Source organism: Trachemys scripta, chromosome 4 (genome assembly GCF_013100865.1).
Source record: "Trachemys scripta elegans isolate TJP31775 chromosome 4, CAS_Tse_1.0, whole genome shotgun sequence".
Lineage (NCBI taxonomy): Eukaryota > Metazoa > Chordata > Testudines > Emydidae > Trachemys > Trachemys scripta.
In genome coordinates this window covers 21,490,123-21,507,552 of record NC_048301.1, presented here as the reverse complement: position 1 = coordinate 21,507,552, position 17,430 = coordinate 21,490,123, and the positions used below count along the sequence as shown (strand labels likewise).

The window sequence follows — 17,430 nt, the reverse complement described above, 5'->3', positions numbered from 1 at the left end:
GAAACTTTAAATTGTGCACCCCCACTGTCAGCAGTTACTAGTCACCTCTGCTTACCCATGTGCTTAAATTACTCCTGGGGGATTCTGCACCAAACAATTAAAAATTCTGCACACAGTATTGTAAAATTCTGCAAATTTTATTTGTCAAAATAACACTACATAATCACACCACTTTCAATTATTTTGATAATTTATTTCAAAATACCTGTAGCAAGTATGTCTGTAACAATACAGACACAAAAATTCCCCAGGAGTACAGAGTTAAAGAAACCCCTATGACAACCCAGTTCCCATTTCTCTGCCCCCTTCCTATCCCGCACCCCCAGAGCCCAGCCAGGGGCCAGATACCCGCACCCTGTTGCACCTCCCCCCCCCCAATACCCCCACTCTCCTCACCCAGAGATCCAGAGGGAGAAAAGGCTTGATGCTCGGTCTCAGGCTTGCACGGAGTTTCCTGCGTGCTGCCTTCTTCTTCCCCCAGGGCATGCTGGGAACTTTAGCTGCCAGGAATCCTCTAGCTCAGTTATTCTCAAACTTTTGTACTGGTGACCCCTTTCACATAGCAAGCCTCTGAGTGCGCCCCTCCTTACAAATTTAAAACACTTTTTTATATATTTAACACCGTTATAAATGCTGGATGCAAAGTGGGGTTTGGGGTGGAGGCTGACAGCTTGCAACCCTCCATGTAATAACCTCATGACCCCCTGAGGGGTCCCGACCCCTAGTTCGAGAACCCCTGCTCTAGCTCCCTCTCCCCAGCAGCGTCTTTTATGTGCAATCTGGGCTCTGCAAAGTCCAGTGGCCCCTAGTGGCAGCTAGCAGCACTGCAGCCCATTTCTGTGGGGGAAAGGAAATTCTGTGCACGTTAATTTTTGCAAAATTCTGCATTCTGCAGTAGCACAGAATTCCCCCAGGAGTATTACATTACATCCAAACCTCTGTTACTGAGTTTGAGTGCTGCAATTTAGCACTGTTATAATTAATAGAGTCGCAGTTTTGAAGTTAAGCCCTTGGAATGCAAAAAACAATCAGCCCAAGAGAAGTAGAAATGTTTCACTTTTTTAGATGATGGGTTACTGTCTGAATACTGCATTTGGAGTTTGTTGTACTCCCTCTTGTCAGCAAACCTACATTCATCTCCAGGGAGATTTTTGGGTACACCTTCCCCAAACTGGAAAGCCAGCTCAGTTGCACCGCTCTGCACTATCATACAAGAGACCCAGGTGATCCTTCTGGCTGACTGGGAACTCTATTAAGATTTCCATCCAGGCCTGAGTGGCTAGGAGGAGAATAGTTGCTATGAGGGTGGTAAAGATCAACAAGCAGGAAAAAATCAAATCCTTGGGAGCGCCTATAAAGGATGATGGAAATTCACACAGGAAGTATGTTAATAATCTAGAAGGGTTAAAGTAGAAACTAGGTTTCTTCTAAACTTTAGCTGTAACCTGCCCCATTGTAGCCAAGTACTGCAGCACATGTGGAATTCTAAAACAAAGCATTGTTCAAAATCCCTCAGTACACTAAGCATGGTAGGGGGGAGTGATAGCTCAGTGGTTTGAGCATTGGCCTGCTAAACCCAGGGTTGCGAGTTCAATCCTTGAGAGGGCCATTTAGGGATCTAGGGCAAAAATCTGTCTGGGGATTGGTCCTGCCTTGAACAGGGGGTTGGACTACATGACCTCCTGAGGTCCCTTCCAACCCTGATATTCTATTAAAACAATGGAACTTCAACCTAGGCATTCAAATTCCCACCCTTTAACATTTTCATAACAGTGTTTCTTTGGAACCACTGCATCTTCTTAACTTTCCTGCATCCACCACACAATTTAGAAGATGTTTCAACAGATACAGAGGTCCCTTCACCTCCACCTCAATCCCCAAGAAAAAATTGTTCTAAATTATTTTAAAAGAAGCTAACACGAATCAGGGACTCAGAATGAAAATGACAATCCTTTCTCAGATGAAGGAAAGCTCTTTTGTAATGCTCCTGAATGGCATTTCAAAATATTTCTCCTTCGTTTTATATCTTAAGTTTTAATTGAACACAGTGAATTTATTATGAAACTAAATTAAGCACCCACAGTAAAGTATTTTCACACGTCAAGACAGACCACTATGAACTTTAAAACCTCCCTCTTCTGCTTTATTGACAGGTAAATTGTTCAAAAATGTTTTCACAATTCAATAATTACAAAGACTTAGACTTACATTAAAAAAGTAAAAACCAGAAAACCCCAAAAGCAGTAGTGTCCAGCTCTAATAGAGCCCCCTTTATCAATAATCTGAGAAAAAAGAGCAAGTACTGTCAAACACTTAATGTAACAGGATTAAATGTTGACTAGAACACTCAGTTTAAACTAAATATAAGTGCACGTCCTATACAGTGTTTCAGAAAAGAACATTAGCCATTGGTAGATCATCATTAGCCCATTTAAACCAAATTTTAAATAAGTGACATCCAACTGTCATAAAATTGGCACAGAAGGCACACTAGTGTGACAATGACAAACTGGATATGCCAGCCACTGAATTAATTACAAGCTTTTAATGAAACATGGTCACAAATCTTTGATTACTAAATGTATAATACATGGAAGCATGAGATTAAATATACACGCAAGACATCACCACTGCACGTGGGCCATAGCAAAATATACAGGAGTGTATTGTGCATCTTTCTCCATGATCAATACTTGATTAATAATCATGGGGTCTTCATGCATGTGAGGATACAATTAATGAAAAAGCAGCACCCTCGCTTACACATCCTTCATGTTCCACTTTGGTTACCAATAAAATAGACTGATGTTTTAGTATAAATACAGTCCCTTAGTTCAAGCAGACTTCAAGGGTAGTGTTCCTGCAAGAATGCTTGCTAGCTAAAAAAAAAAAAAAAAATGTAGTGTATTTTACACTGAAAAACCAAGAGAAATTACATCTCAGAAGAGGATAGCAGGAACTAAGAGTAAAATTTGTTTTCACAGCATTATTTACTGATGTCTTAAAAGCCCTGACTAATGATCATGAACGATAAGGACTAAAAAGCAGGGTAAGAGTAAAACGTTACTGGTAATAGTCCTATGTACAAGACTAAAAAGTTGGTAGAAAGATAGAAAGACAGTTACGCAGCTGAATTGTAATGGCTAAATGAGTTAAAAGGCCACAAAACTATCACCAACTTTCATTTGACTTCCTGATGATTCTGTTGATGCTGGGAACAACCTATAGCTTCCTATCATTCCCCTAAAGACTTAGGAAACAGCTACAGGAAAAAGGGAAAAAGTATATTTATCTGAGGATGTAACTCAACCTGCTTGTATTTCCTATTCAGAGGTCCAAATTCTGTCTAAAAGGATTTCCAGCTAATGAGACATTACATCATTCTATAGAAAAATAATATTTCTGATACTGCTTAGTAGTAACACTATCAGTACCTCTTCTCTATTTCTTTTTCAGCATAAGAATAAGACTATTTACTGGTGGCCTTTAATCCTACTATGCAATGAAACTGTGATAGCTGTGCAGAAATAAAATGAATCAATCAACCATAACTTAACAGTGAACAATTTTGCATAAAAAGCTTGATCACTATTGTAGTAAAGGATTTTTCTTCATTTCAATATTCTGTATCTACAATCTGGATATATAATTATTCTTGTGCAACACTAGAGATTTAGAATCAGTCTTGGCACTAGCATCTGAGCTTTGCCTTGCTCTTGAATACTCCATGGAGTAGTGAATGATCGAAGCTGGAACGGTAGGAGCTGTAGTGTTACGCATCACAGGTTGACTGATCCAGTCCATCTAGTGTAAGCTGATTCCTATGTGGAGAATTGGGACTTGGGGGACCGCTTGGATTTGAGCTGTTAGAGGGAGTAGAGTGTTTGGTAGAATCTGAATCAGGCTGTTAAAGAGAAACAAAAAGGATTCAATTTCTTATTTAAAATACTTTACACTCAGAAGCTTTCAAGGCACTTTACAAACATAATTAAGGTACTACATTCATTTTTACATTCATTTACATGACACTCACGAAATGAGGCCTAGGTAGAAGGAATGAGCCAAAGCTAACTGAAGTTAATGTGAATATTTCCATTAGCGCCAATAGGCTTTGCATCAGTCTCCTAAGTGACTTACGAATATCACACAAGTAAGTGGTAAAGTCAGGAGAAGAACTCAGGAGTCCCTATTATTACTTTCCTCTCCTCTAGCCACTACAAAGCTTTTCCTGTTGGAAAACAGTTTATTTCTATTCAATGTAATTTAGGATTTTTCAGCAATTTTTTCCCAACTGATTTAAGTGGGCACAAAATAGGATTTGTTTGCACATCTCGTAAACAAACAATTTCATTCAAATACTTTATCAACACACTGAAGAACAGAAATTATAAAATAGCTTACATGTTGCATAAGCTTTTGGCAAACAATGGCCCTGGCAGCATGAGGAAACCTGTGGGAAGTGTTTTGACTGCATGACAAAATAATCAGAGAGTTGCCAAATCTCAGGCTGGAAACCCACTGCAGAAATAATACGTGTTTACAGGAGACTCCTTCCAGTCAATAACTCAGTTAAGACCGCACTCTTCGATGATCATTTTCCAGACACCCTACTGGTTGCTGGAACGCCGCCTCCAAATCTTGGTCCTCCCTCAGCTGGCCAGTTTCCCACTATTTTGGTGAGTTGTAACCCTTAACAGTACACAAATCTGTGGCTCATGAAAAGTTCCCTAGGAAAACTGTTATCATCGCAGTCTGTTACTACAGAAAAAGGAATTTAAATTTAGCTCATTGACTGAAAGGTGACATCGGTGAGGACTGCTGTTCACAAGATTTTGCCACTTCTGTGATATACCACCACCAATGAGATTATTCTAACAAGATACACAATTGAGTTCATGCTGTGATAAGGCAGCAAGCTATGGGAAAACAATGATATAAAGGTGAAGGGTAGCGTTATATCCTGATTTTGCATGTGTAATAACCTATTCAATTGTAAATTAAAACTCCTAGGTAATAACCAATGTAAGATTTAACAAAAAAAGTGAAAATTAAACACTTTTAAAAGTTGAATATATTCCAGTATATGCATCTACAAGTAACAGCAAACAACTAGAATATGGAATGTGAGGGGGATCTAGGAAGAATATTGCAATACATAATGAAGTCAACAAGAACTGTAGGTAGTCAGCACCTCTGAAAAATCAAGACACTTATTTAGATGCCTAAACTTTAGCCACCCAATTTAAATTTTTGTTTTGTTTTAGAGCGGCTCACCCAAGGCAACACGAGTCACAAGGAGAGTTGGAATTAGAACTCAAGGCCAAGATCTTCAAAACTGACTGGTGATCTTGGGTGCACAACTTGAAACATCTTAAAGAGGCCTGATTTCAGAAAGTAGTGAGCACCTGCACTCTGAAAATCAAGGCTTTAAAGATTTCTTAAATTGGACACCCAAAATCACTAGTCACTCTCAAAGATCTTGGCCCTCCCAGTCACATTTCCTAATATTTCACTTGCACAGGGCACATGAAAGTAAGTGTACAAAGCTTGTAAAAAATTGCACTGATGACAATACAGGTGAAAAATCCTATTTCACTAGCCTGGTGAAGGACACTTGAATTTCATGCAGTTTATACTCCTGTCATGACAGGAAGTATCCACTTGCAATCTCTTTCACCTGCAGGTAAAACCTGGCATATACTGCAATACCTGCAAAAAAAATGGTATTCCATATTTCAGTGAGTCAATGTATCACTTGTTTAAAAGGATCTTGGCAACAGTCCTCCTGAACCAGTGTGGAAAACTGTTTAGTGTGGATGAGATCAGTTGGTTTCAGCACTGTTAGCGTGACTGAGTGGCTTCAGGAACACTTCAGCAATGGGTCAGCTTCTGACTGCAGACAAGACTTAACCATAGCCATTGGCACATCCTTGAAGCTTACTGTCAGAAACATCCTTTCAATCCTCATAGCTGATGCTGGCTTCACTAATTAGCCATTAAAGGCATTGTGTGCTAAGTAGAATCTTTGTAGAAGGAAATGCAGAATGTAATCTTTATCAAAAGATTTCCTCACGGGTACCTAAACTTTTGAGGATAGGAAAGAAACTATATAGCAACAGAACAGTGCCAGTCACCATTTAATAAAAACTACTTTACCTCTTTGTCGAACTCCTGGTCAGTGTCGGACATACTTCTCAGAGGCACAGCTACTCCCAAATCACCACCACCTGTAGAACAAAGGCATTTTACACCTCACATTGAAACAATCTATGCTTTAAATTAGAACAGACCTGCTTGTTTTCAGTCTTACTTGATGAGGGCCATGAAATGTAGGTTTTGCTTCTCTGCTGCTGCCGTGAGAGGTTGGCTGTGGGGGGACATGCTTTTTCATCTTGGGCGGAAGGTAAGACACTCTGCAGCACAAATCAAACATATCCTTAGTCAGGATCTTTCCAATTAAAGCTCCTTTCTCATGAAAATTCTAGCATAATTCAACAGCCACGTGTTTGGAACCATTACATAGAATGGTTTGTAGAAACAAAAACTCAATGCCCCTACTTGACTGCATCCATACAGTATCAGAAATACACCCCTTTCAAACACCCTCAACAAAACACAAGGAAAAGACAGCCCCAAAGGAGCCAGAAGAACTTGGCAGGCAGCAAACCCTTTATACAGGGGAAGTGACATCACCAATTGCTGTTTTCCTGTCTCCTCCCGCTGGAAGGAAGCATACATTTCCCTTGTCTGGGCTAGCAGAGAAGGATGAGAGAGGAAAGCTGGGAATTTCAAAATGGAAGGTATAAAAGACAAAGATGTATCTTCACATCTCATTCTCTTACCTTTGTTTTATTTTAGCCGCTGACACCACAGTACATTTGTTAAATCCAAGTACAAAAATAAAGCTGTGAACACTGACTTACAAGCATGTTAGTAATTATCTTCCAACTGTGTTAGTTTTGGCTCTAGTATTGGCCAAGTGCCACAGCACACCATTCTAGTTCCTAAAGGTTTATAGCTACTCCTACCCTTGCTAAGGAGGCAGAGGAGGGACAGGAAGAGGAAGAAAGCAGAGGGGAGCCTTGCAGTGAGGAATGGCCATTCTGGAGAAAGATTTCTGCAGAGATAGGGCTCATGTGATAGACGTGCTCAAAGCTTGTTGGAGGTGATATCAGAGCAGAGTGACGAGAGGATGAGGGGGAAGGAAATTCATTCTGTTATTTTAACAAAACAAACAAGAAAAAGGAAGGGGGAAAGACTGATTATTTACAAAATACTATCAAACTCTTGGCAGTGATATTTCTTTCAGCTTTCCATTTTAAAACCAGCTAACACTTCCTTGCATAAGATTTAGAAGCACTATGCATCATAGGAGCACACATTTCTTGAAACCATAGTTTGAAAGTGAATAACAGCTCTGAAAGATTTTAAATTTAATGCTGAAATCTTATACAGTCCATCTACTTAGCTTTTCAGTCCAGAACTGAACACACATGTATCCCTCCCCATTATATTTATTTTACCAGTGGGAGATCCATGAGAACTTGCATTCCATCTCCTGGTCCCATATGAGCCACATGGTTGAAATTTGTTGGGTTAGAAATCATTTTTGATCTTAGTTCAGGGTCTCTCAGCATCTCTCTGAAAGAGAAATACTTCATGATTAATATTGTTTCACATTCATAACCTTTCCACTTCAATATGTACAAGCTGCTATGTAGAGATATTAAACCCTTACCGTCTTTGTTGTAATCTCTCTTCCTCAGGAACCTTGAAGACAAATCTTCTTTTACTTCTGGTTCGAAGCATTTGCTTTTTGCTGTTATCAGAAGTTTCTGGCACACTGAGGACAGCTCCTACTGTAACAACACATAATGCAATTATACATGTACATACCTTCAAATAGTAGAATTTATTTTCCAAAGCATGTTGACTCTGTAAAGCACACACTGAATGTTTGAAAGAAACTGAATTCTTACAATCTAAAATTTTGTCTTGCTTATGAGTTGGTGATTGTTTCAAGCTGACTGGTCATCCCATCCTAATGTCTTTCATTACACCACTCCTGCCCTCCCTCAAGAAGACTAACCTGAAAACTTGTTCTTGAAATATATAAGTCGTGGAGGTTCACAATTAAGGAGATTCAATGTGCCCTCCACATTTAATGGTCTGATCTGTTTTGGAGACAAAGGAGGGAAAAATTAACCCAGCTGCAGTGTACATTGTGAAGGAGCCTCCATTCCAAATCAGAGTTAATTAAATTGTGCAACAGAAGAGAACTACTTACCCTTCGTAGGCCAATTGTCTGAACCCATTCCATAGTGTTAACATCAAAGACATCCACGCCGTATTCACTGTACACTGTAACATAGGAAGAATTGCAACCTGGTACAGACAAAAAAGAAAAGTCAAGGAGTGTTCAACAAGTCTGGAGCTGGCATACATTTGAGCATTGCTTTAACAGTGTTATATTTTCAGCTATAAGAGGAGATTAAAATATCCAGTTTTTTAAAGCCATCTCTTAAAAGAAAAGACACTTCTCTGTAAAGTTCGTTATTTTGGTGAAAATAGAGGTTTGCTGTGGCAAACAGCCACCAACCTGCAAATCTTATTATTAATTTTGGATACATTTACTACTTTTGACTTCAAATCTTGGTTTAATACTCTCAAGATGCTGTCTACAGTCTGGACAGTGTCAGGAATGTAAATGAGTTATTCTATAGGAAATGAACTGCATTTAACATCCTGTTTAAGGCTACCATGTCTAAGGAAGCAGCTTAGTGAATTTTGAAAGTGATGCACTATAACTATACACTGACAAGATGCAGTGGAGTCCCCATCTGTGAGGTAAGTCATCAATTTATGCTGCACATCTTAATCTCATTTCCTTCCTCTTTCTATGGGAATGGTTTACATGTGCATGTTGCTCTATGCAGGTTAATGGAACATACTTCAAGACCTTCAAACCACACCGCTTGCTTTCTCTCTTTTTGAATCCTCTACATTAGGTGTGTCAAAGAACTTTATTTTAGCTCAGAAAAAAGTAATAAAGCAATGATCAGGACATCTTAGCACCAACAAGCCTGGGCCTGCTCCTGACAGAAGTTCCTCAGAAAGAACACCCATTATAGATCACGTGGTATTTAGGAGAGAAAAAAGATGTACTCAGCTGGCAGGATTGCCTCAATAAATCGCAGAAGGTAAAAACCCTAACAGGGACACAGAATTCAACAGGAGTAAATTCCTGCAAGGAAGTGATGTGTGCTCTTTTAGCTAAAAACATGGCTTCTTTTAAAGGAAGCCTGGTGTAGCTAGATATCATGAATCATGACTTCAGAAGAAACCCTCTTCCAGAAACGACTTATTCAGTCAGACACTTGCTCCGCTCAAGTTAGTGTCTTCATGTCCCCATCAATGAACTTTGAAAGATAAACATACTCCATCACACGACATAACTTCTCCAGTAAGCAATCCCTTAGGATCGAGTACATTGCTAAGGTAGAAAGAACCTTTTCTAGTTTTATGATCTCATGATGGGATAACTAACAGGAAGGGATAGAAAGCCTTCACCAGTAACACACCAGGACCAAGGCAAGGGGAGTAGGCTAGTGAAAATAACCAGATTTCTTTAGCCAGTCGAGCTTATGGTCTCTACCCCACAACAATCTGTGTCAATGCCAAGCTGAGAATCAAATGTGCAAAAATCATTCTAAAAATGTTTATAATACTAAAAGTAAACAAAAGCCTGACAACAAACCAGTGCATCTGGTTTGCTGAAACAGAGTTTTAAAGTAAATTTGCTGATTACATCCCATCCCTATGCCCTTCTCCAAACTCTTATGTACAGAACAAAGTCAGTATGGCAAGCAAATTATTTCTATTCAGAATTAAAATAAAACAAACTATTAAAGTTTTGCAGTTTGAGGAATTTTACTATCAGCTGTAGCAGCTAGTTGACCGACTGGTTTAATTCATTATTTAAACAATGGCTCTTTTTTGGTCTTCAATCATTTGGAACATATAGTCATTGCTATTGAAGTGCCAAATTATTTGAGGGCTTACTATAAGCCATCAATGGAATAATGCTTAAAAAAAGATTTCTAACTCACTATGTAGTTCACCAACTCATTTGTGCCTCTTTCAAACCAACAGACCTCAAAATTACAGTGGGCTGGAAAACATGATACAATTTTGCATATTTTTGTAAACTTCCTTTTGTTTCAAAAACAATTGATACAAGTTTTATTACCGGCTCTGCCAAAAAGCAATATTTTTCTTGAACCCTGTCACCTTCTTTGTTAGTAGTTGAAAACTCTGACCTACAACTTTCGATAGGTACTGGATTTGAAATGCTATAGAAAGTGGCCTGAAGACAGAAGTACTTTTAAACCCACTGACGGAGCAAAAAAAGATTTTAGTAAAGAATTTTACAGTTCATGTGGTCTTTTGCTATCCTACCTACAGGATACTCTCTTAATTAATCAGACATGAACTTATTTAAAAGAAAACGTCATCTTGCTTTATATTTGTGTTAATTTTTCTGTCTCCTGTGACTTGTAAAAACTGCTTTCCTACAGTATCCAGGAGTTTTCCACAAAATGGTCCTTATGTGGAAGAATTACTATTCTGTTAACTCATCAAAACTTAAAGCAGTAGAAATTGAAAGACAAAAAAAGCAAAATAGAATACATGCTGATTATTTTTAGACAAGTAAAGCAGCAACAGGGATATGGCAACAGAAAAACATATACATACTACAGGCAACAGGAGTTGCAGGCCACATTAGTTCCTGCATGCGTGACCTTCGACCTTGTGAATCGACGTACACTCCCATATGGCTGAAGCAAAGCAGGTATTCCTCATTACTGAGCTCCACAGCACAAAGGGCATCAAAAGACTGCTGTGAGAGGAACATAAGCGAGGGGTCATTAGGATTTACCAGGTTTATAGATTGTCCATCTCCCTGGATGTTCAACAGAGAGAACCCAGACTGGTAGCCAACACAAAGCTTGTCCTTGAACACTGCCATCCACTGTACATTTCCTGGAGCCTGAATTTCAGTGAATTTTTTATGGAAAGGTTTAGTTCTATGAATTTCATAACAAAGAACCTGTCGTTTGACTGCCACAAACAAACAAGTCAAAGAGCTTTTCTTCAGTGTTCCAGTTATAATCAACTGGCAGCCTTTAGTTTCTGGAAGTTTCATGTCAAAGTTGCTTTCTGATCCATCCAGGGAGGCCCACGGGTACAGGTGAACATGATGGTTCCTGCCACAGATGAGGATAATAATTTTCTCTTTGGGAGCAAGCTCAATCTGGTACACCTTCTTACAGTCAGCAACTCGGACTATCACTGCAATGAGAACAAAAGCCACCATGAGTAAATGACGGGAGTATATGTAGGCCTGGAAGTATTACACAGTAATGTACACATCAAAAATGTAGACTTATGCACATATCTACTAGAAAGGGACACCAGGCCCTGGCTCCAGGCTCTTCTTGCCAATTCTTAAACATACAACCAAGAAATAAACCACTCCAGTAGCACCCCCCACTTTTCAACCATGTAGTCACACAGCTCCAGCAACCCTCAGCAGCAAAAAACATACGTAAGGTCCTTAAGATCTCCTTCCAGAGCCTTCACATTCCCTCACAGCTAAGGGAAAACAAACATGCCTTGTGTGTGACTGTATGACTGCCAGTTAATGACTCCACTTCCAGAGAAAAAACACTTACACCATTAATAAATAAAGGAGAAAGATGGGAAAGGGGGGAAGAAAGACAGGTTTTTTTTAATGCCTAAGATAGGAAAACTCTTTGTATTGTGATATTAGACAAAAGTTCTTTGACTGAAGTGCAGAAATGGGATGGTAGAGAGAACTAAAAAATATAAGAGTGAAAAATAAGCATCTGCATAATAGTGACTGGCTCTAGCAAAGCATTCAGTATTTCATGAGGTTTAAATAGGCCAGACCAAGCAATTATGAAATAGGGAACATTAATATATTAATATTTCATAGTAATGTACACGTTATCTTATAAAACATTAATCAATATCAGAGTTTTACTTTATTACTAGTGAAAACATTCAAGTAAATAATATTTATAAATAATAAATACTGGTTAAAATAAAAAATATATCCTCCTTTGGAGCTTGTACAGTGATTGGTAAAGTAGTCTGGCAAGGTATCTGGTTCTACAAATACCCCCCAAAAACTTTAGGATTTTGGACCACATGAAATTAAATGTCCTTGTAGATTTTGCCCTACTGGCATAGAAACACAATATATTTGCAGAAATGTTCTAAGAGGTAAGTAGTAATTTCACGGTTAACCATGTCTTGCCACAAATAAAATGTAACTTTTGCTTGTTGTCCAAGTTTAGCCCTCATATTTTAAGTTTAAAGTACACGTAAGCTGTTTACAGCGATCCTGGTCAGACCCATTACATATAACCAGATGTCAATGAATTTGCATTAAAAATAACAGCTGCTGTGAAAAAAAGGATGAGAAGATTATTACTTATAAAAACATTTTAGTCAAATCCAGGAACTTGCCATAGCACACAGTAAAAACATTTAATGCTTACATAGTTTTAATTTGCTGAAAAACTAAGGTGGTATTATAGTCTTACTCTGTATTTCTTGTGATAATTAAGTGTAGTAGAGAATCACTTTTAAATACTTTTAATGAAATGAGTATGCAAATTACATATGTAACTTTACTCATGTAAAGAGTCATATACTGAAGTCAATGGGATTACTCACATGAGTCAAGTTACATTCATACTTAAGTGTTTACAGGATAATAGATATAGGGAGTATAATGAAAAGAGCAGTATTTAATACCACTAAGAATGGATTCCAAATAAATCTTATTACATAGGCTATAAAACAGTTCCTCAAGCAGTGAAACTTATGAAATCTGTTCATATACCATCAAGACCATTGCTAATTGCTGTCATTATGTAATATATAAAATTGCACAGGAACAAAATGTTCAGGCATTTCTTTTTACAAGAAGTAGAACCATCATCTTCTGGAGAGAGAGCTAGAATAAAATTGTTGTATATTTTCCCCTTTTCCTTTTTAAAACAAACATTTTACACAATTCCACAGTGTATTATGTTAGTATTTTCTTATAATACATCTTTGGCAGTAGTTTTTAGTCAATGTGTTTCTATTAAATTTGTCTAAGTCCAATAAAAATAATGAATCAAGAAATAATGTACTTTACATTTTGTATTATTGCTATATTTTCTGTCAAAGCATAATTCTTGCAATACTGCAAACTGAGCATTAAATAATTTACAGATTAAGTTGCATTAGGAAGAGGAAATTAGATTTTGGATTGCCAGAGGGATTTAAGAACTTCACTTACTGTATGATATTAACATTGGTGACCTATTTCTTGACACTGTAATTAAAGTACTATAAAAAGAGGTAATTAAAGACCTGTCCCCCAGGGAGTTTCAGGACACTACTCAGGCACACCCAGTCTTTACATTTTTCAAAACTATTAAAGTTGCCCCTGTAGCTTTTAAATCTGCATAACAGCATATCATGGTCTCCAGCACCACTTAATTCCTCCATAGCTTTTAGCCAACTGGCTTTGAAGGGGTGGTTAGCTACTATGGTGAGATTAGATAGAAACAGACCTATCATATAGTTAAGGCTGTAAGACGGGGTGGGCAAACTTTTTGGCCCGAGGGCCACATTGGGGTTGCGAAATGGTATGGAGGGCTGGGTAGGGAAGGCTGTCTCCCCAAACAGCCTGGCCCCTACCCCCTATCCGCCCCCTGACCACCCCTCTCAGAACTCCTGACCCATCCAACCCCCCCTACTCCTTGTCCCCTAACCGTCCCCTCCTGGGACCCCACCTCCTATCCAACTCCCCTGCTTCCAGTTCCCTGACCCCTATCCACATCCCCGCCTCTGACAGGCCCCATGGGACTCCCACCCACTATCGAACCCCCTCTCCCTGTTCCCTGACTGCCTCCTCCTGGGACCTCCCGCCCCTAACCGCCTCCCGGGATCCCCCCCCCCATTCCCCCCCCCCCCCCCTTGTCCCCTGACCACCCCCTCCTGGGACCCCCTGCCCCTAACCGCCCTCCTGGGACCCCATCCCCTATCCAACCCCCTCAGCCCCTTTTGGAATGCGGCGCTGCGAACATGGGCAGAGGACTCAGAAGGAGCAGGGGCAACCACGCAGCCGGAGAGAAGCGGTGGTTTCCCCTTTAAAGTGCCGCTTCTCTCTGGCCGGCTGCGTGGCCGCCCGGTGCTCCTCCTGAGTCCTCCGGCCCTTGCTCGCAGCGCTCCTGCCGCCAGCACCGCCTGCCTGCTCCCCTGAGGCTGCAGGTGAACCTCTCTCCCCCGTCCTCCCCCGGCAGCGCAGTGAGCTGAGGCTGCAGGGGAGGGGCCGGGGGCTAGGCTCCCCAGCCAGGAGCTCAGGCGCTGGGCAGGACAGTCCCGCGGGCTGGACATGGCCTGCGGGCTGTACTTTGCACACCTCTGCTGTAAGACCTTACTGGGCCATAAAAGCCAGATGTAATTATCACCTACCTTTCTGGCAGGAAAGTATCAGTCTTGTACGAGTTGCTTATAATGCCAGACAAAACAAAAAGGACCTAAAAAATTACTTAGGGTGTTGTGGAAGAGGGAAAAATACAAGTGGCAGTAGTGTCTGATGAAGTGGGTATTCACCCACGAAAGCTTATGCTCAAATACATCTATTAGTCTATAAGGTGCCACAGGACAATTTGTTGCTTTTAACTTTTAGCATGTATCCCTCCTCAGAAAGATATTTTGTCTAACACATATAATTCAATGTATTAACTAATCTGTTCTGAGAATAGACATCACTTACAATACTTCACAGCATAACGAGGTAAATATAACACTGCCATGATTTTATCTCACAGCCTTACCACTAAACTATTTGTGCTTTGCAGTTTGATGGAAAAGGGGCAGATATCAGGATTACTTACCACTGAGAAGTCACCATGTTCATGTCCATTAGTAACCCTCTCAGTTCACCTGCCTTCCCTGCTGGACTAAGGTACACTTCCCACCCCGCCTCTTTTTTCTTTTTTGGTCTGTCTCTGGAAAATCAGGCTGCAGGGAGAAACACCTCCACTTCCTTAATATACTAACTGTGATGGCTGGTAATTAAGGGCTAAACCCCAACTCTGCCTGGAGTAGGGCTGCGCAAGATCTCACTGAAGGACTCAGTAGCGGTCCTCTTTTCACTGTGTTGCCTGGAGCCTACTGTGTACGCGTGCTGCTGGCCCTGGCAACCAGCACTCCAGGTCAGAAACAGCCTTGGCCAAATCCACTCGCTGCTACCAGTGTAAGAGGAAAGTGGAGGACAGCCCTTAGAATGAGAAGCAGGAGGAGTGGCAGAGAGGGGCTCTGAGTAGGAAGCTGTAGGGGAACCTCAGTGCAAGGAAGGAGAGGCTGATAAGAATAGTAGCAAGGGGAGGTCCAGCACCTACAGATTCAACACTCTTTTTGACTGCCAGCCACCATCATAGACTAAAATGTTAAGTCAATAGCAGCAGCAATCAAATTTCTTTTATTGTGAAGCAGAAAAAAAAAGGAAGAAAATGCAAAAGGCATGAATAATACAAAGCCTCGCAAACCTAACAACAGTATTCAACATGCTAGCAAAAATATAAACAGCAACATCCTGTTATATTCCAGTCTAAGTTATGACGGTGCAGGTTGGAACAAATCAGCCTCCAGGTTAACTTATTGAAGTTACCAGTTCTCTCTCTCAACTCATTCTAAATAAACCATGAATTTTTCTTCAATGAGTGCCTGGCTATTCATTGCACAAACACTAGTGCTGTGTGCTCTGAATCCTGGAACTTCAGGTGAGGTTTGTGTCATCTACTATGCCCAGTGAGTTGGCCCCTTAATTTTAGGCAGCCAGCTAACTATAATGGTAATGACCCAATTAGTGTTTATACCTCACATTCAAATTTCCATCTTTTGTCAGTTAACTGCGTGCTGGTATAAATTATACATGAAGGGCTATTATGTAATCTATATTAAAACAGCACAAAAATTTATGGAGACCATTATTCATTATGCAATTACTGCAAACACGGAGATCTAACTTACCATCACGGGTCACCTCTACCACATACAGTCCTTCTTCTGAACCAATTGCTATTCTATCTCGATCTAAACAAGAGGGAAAGGAAAAAACAGAGATATGAATCCAAGTATGTATAATGATAACTTTAAAACTACACTTGTTCTCTTTGAAAGACTCTGGAAAATGTTCAAAAACCAATAGCTGAAATAACCTTGCAGAAAATAATTTTAAAATAGTTTTATGTGATGTAAGTTTATGCTTTATTTTAGATAAAGAACACGATGTGTTAACTATTTTGCTCAAGAAAATAAGCAAAACAATAAGTACAACCAAATGGTATAGGGTTTTTCTTTAACCACACTTCCCCCCCCCCCCCCGCCCCAGTGAAATCAAAATTATGTAAGTACTTCTTACTGCAAACAGAGTTAGTATTTTGAAGGGAAAATTAAGATTAGCATTTTAAAAAATGTTTCATGCCATCAAACTTCTATGGGAAGAGATTCAGCTGAGGAATGAATTTAAGGTGTCAGCACGTTCAAAATTGTAGTTCACCATGAAGTTATAGCAGTGCACACAATTAAATGTAAGGTTAAAGTGGACATACCTACAATAGCAGCAGCTAAACTTGTTTTAATAAGAGGCAGTGTACTGTCATAGGCTTCTTGTGGAATATGTACAACTTGGTTTTTAAGTCTGTTTTTGTGCAGGATAGATTGCAACCCTTCCAGGATTCCAACCCATTTTCTCTTTTCATTCTCATTTTCTGTCAGGATCAGTAGTGAACAGGTCTTTGAAGGGAAGCCTAAGAGAGAAGCTGTCACCTTAACAGACAGAGAAAACAAAATTAACACCTATGTAACAAACATTCTCTATATATAGCAGAGGTAGCCAAACTTTTTTTGTGGCTCTTTTACCGTTAAAGTTTGGCTCACAGAACCCTCCTCCCCAACCCATTCTCTGCCTACCAGACTGGGGATGGGAGCTTTGGGCAGGGTGGTGGTGTGCTAGGTGCTTCTGCCAGAGATGATTGGTGCCTGCTGAATGAGTGAGTGAGTGTGTGGCACAATCTAAAGGTTCCCCACAACAGCTTGGGTCACCCTCCCGGGCATGCCCCTCCTCTTACCCTCACCGGCCTCTACCTGCAGCTCCCAGTTGTTAGTTCCGCACGCAGGGAGAGGCAGTGGCAAACAGCTGGGAGTTGCAGGGAGGGGTTGCTGCTTTAGCTCTGTGGGGAGAAGCAGCAGCAAAAGCAGTGGCTCTCCCTGCAGCTCTCAGCTGTTTGCCGCTGCCTCTCCCCACAAGCAGCTCACTGGCTCCAGCAGCTGCCATGC

At 40.2% G+C, this 17,430-nt stretch overlaps 1 protein-coding gene across 8 annotated transcripts in view; it reads right to left on the bottom strand.

Annotated features, from left to right (window-relative positions):
• Positions 1-2,116: 2,116 nt before the first annotated feature.
• Positions 2,117-17,430, bottom strand: part of CDC42BPB (CDC42 binding protein kinase beta) — a 116,375-nt gene continuing 101,061 nt past the window's right edge. For 4 of the 8 annotated variants that reach the window (XM_034767917.1, XM_034767922.1, XM_034767920.1 and 1 more), the window contains 10 exons: positions 16,704-16,920; positions 16,123-16,185; positions 10,756-11,352; positions 8,288-8,385; positions 8,090-8,174; positions 7,739-7,859; positions 7,524-7,641; positions 6,311-6,413; positions 6,157-6,227; positions 2,117-3,904 (listed from right to left, as the gene is read on the bottom strand). In XM_034767917.1, coding sequence (XP_034623808.1) covers positions 3,773-3,904; positions 6,157-6,227; positions 6,311-6,413; positions 7,524-7,641; positions 7,739-7,859; positions 8,090-8,174; positions 8,288-8,385; positions 10,756-11,352; positions 16,123-16,185; positions 16,704-16,920 — 1,605 coding nt within the window. In that variant the 3' untranslated portion in view covers positions 2,117-3,772. Of the gene's footprint in view, positions 3,905-6,156; positions 6,228-6,310; positions 6,414-7,523; positions 7,642-7,738; positions 7,860-8,089; positions 8,175-8,287; positions 8,386-10,755; positions 11,353-16,122; positions 16,186-16,703; positions 16,921-17,430 lie in introns of those variants that run through there. The other 4 variants (XM_034767919.1, XM_034767921.1, XR_004645425.1 and 1 more) reach the window with 3 other exon arrangements.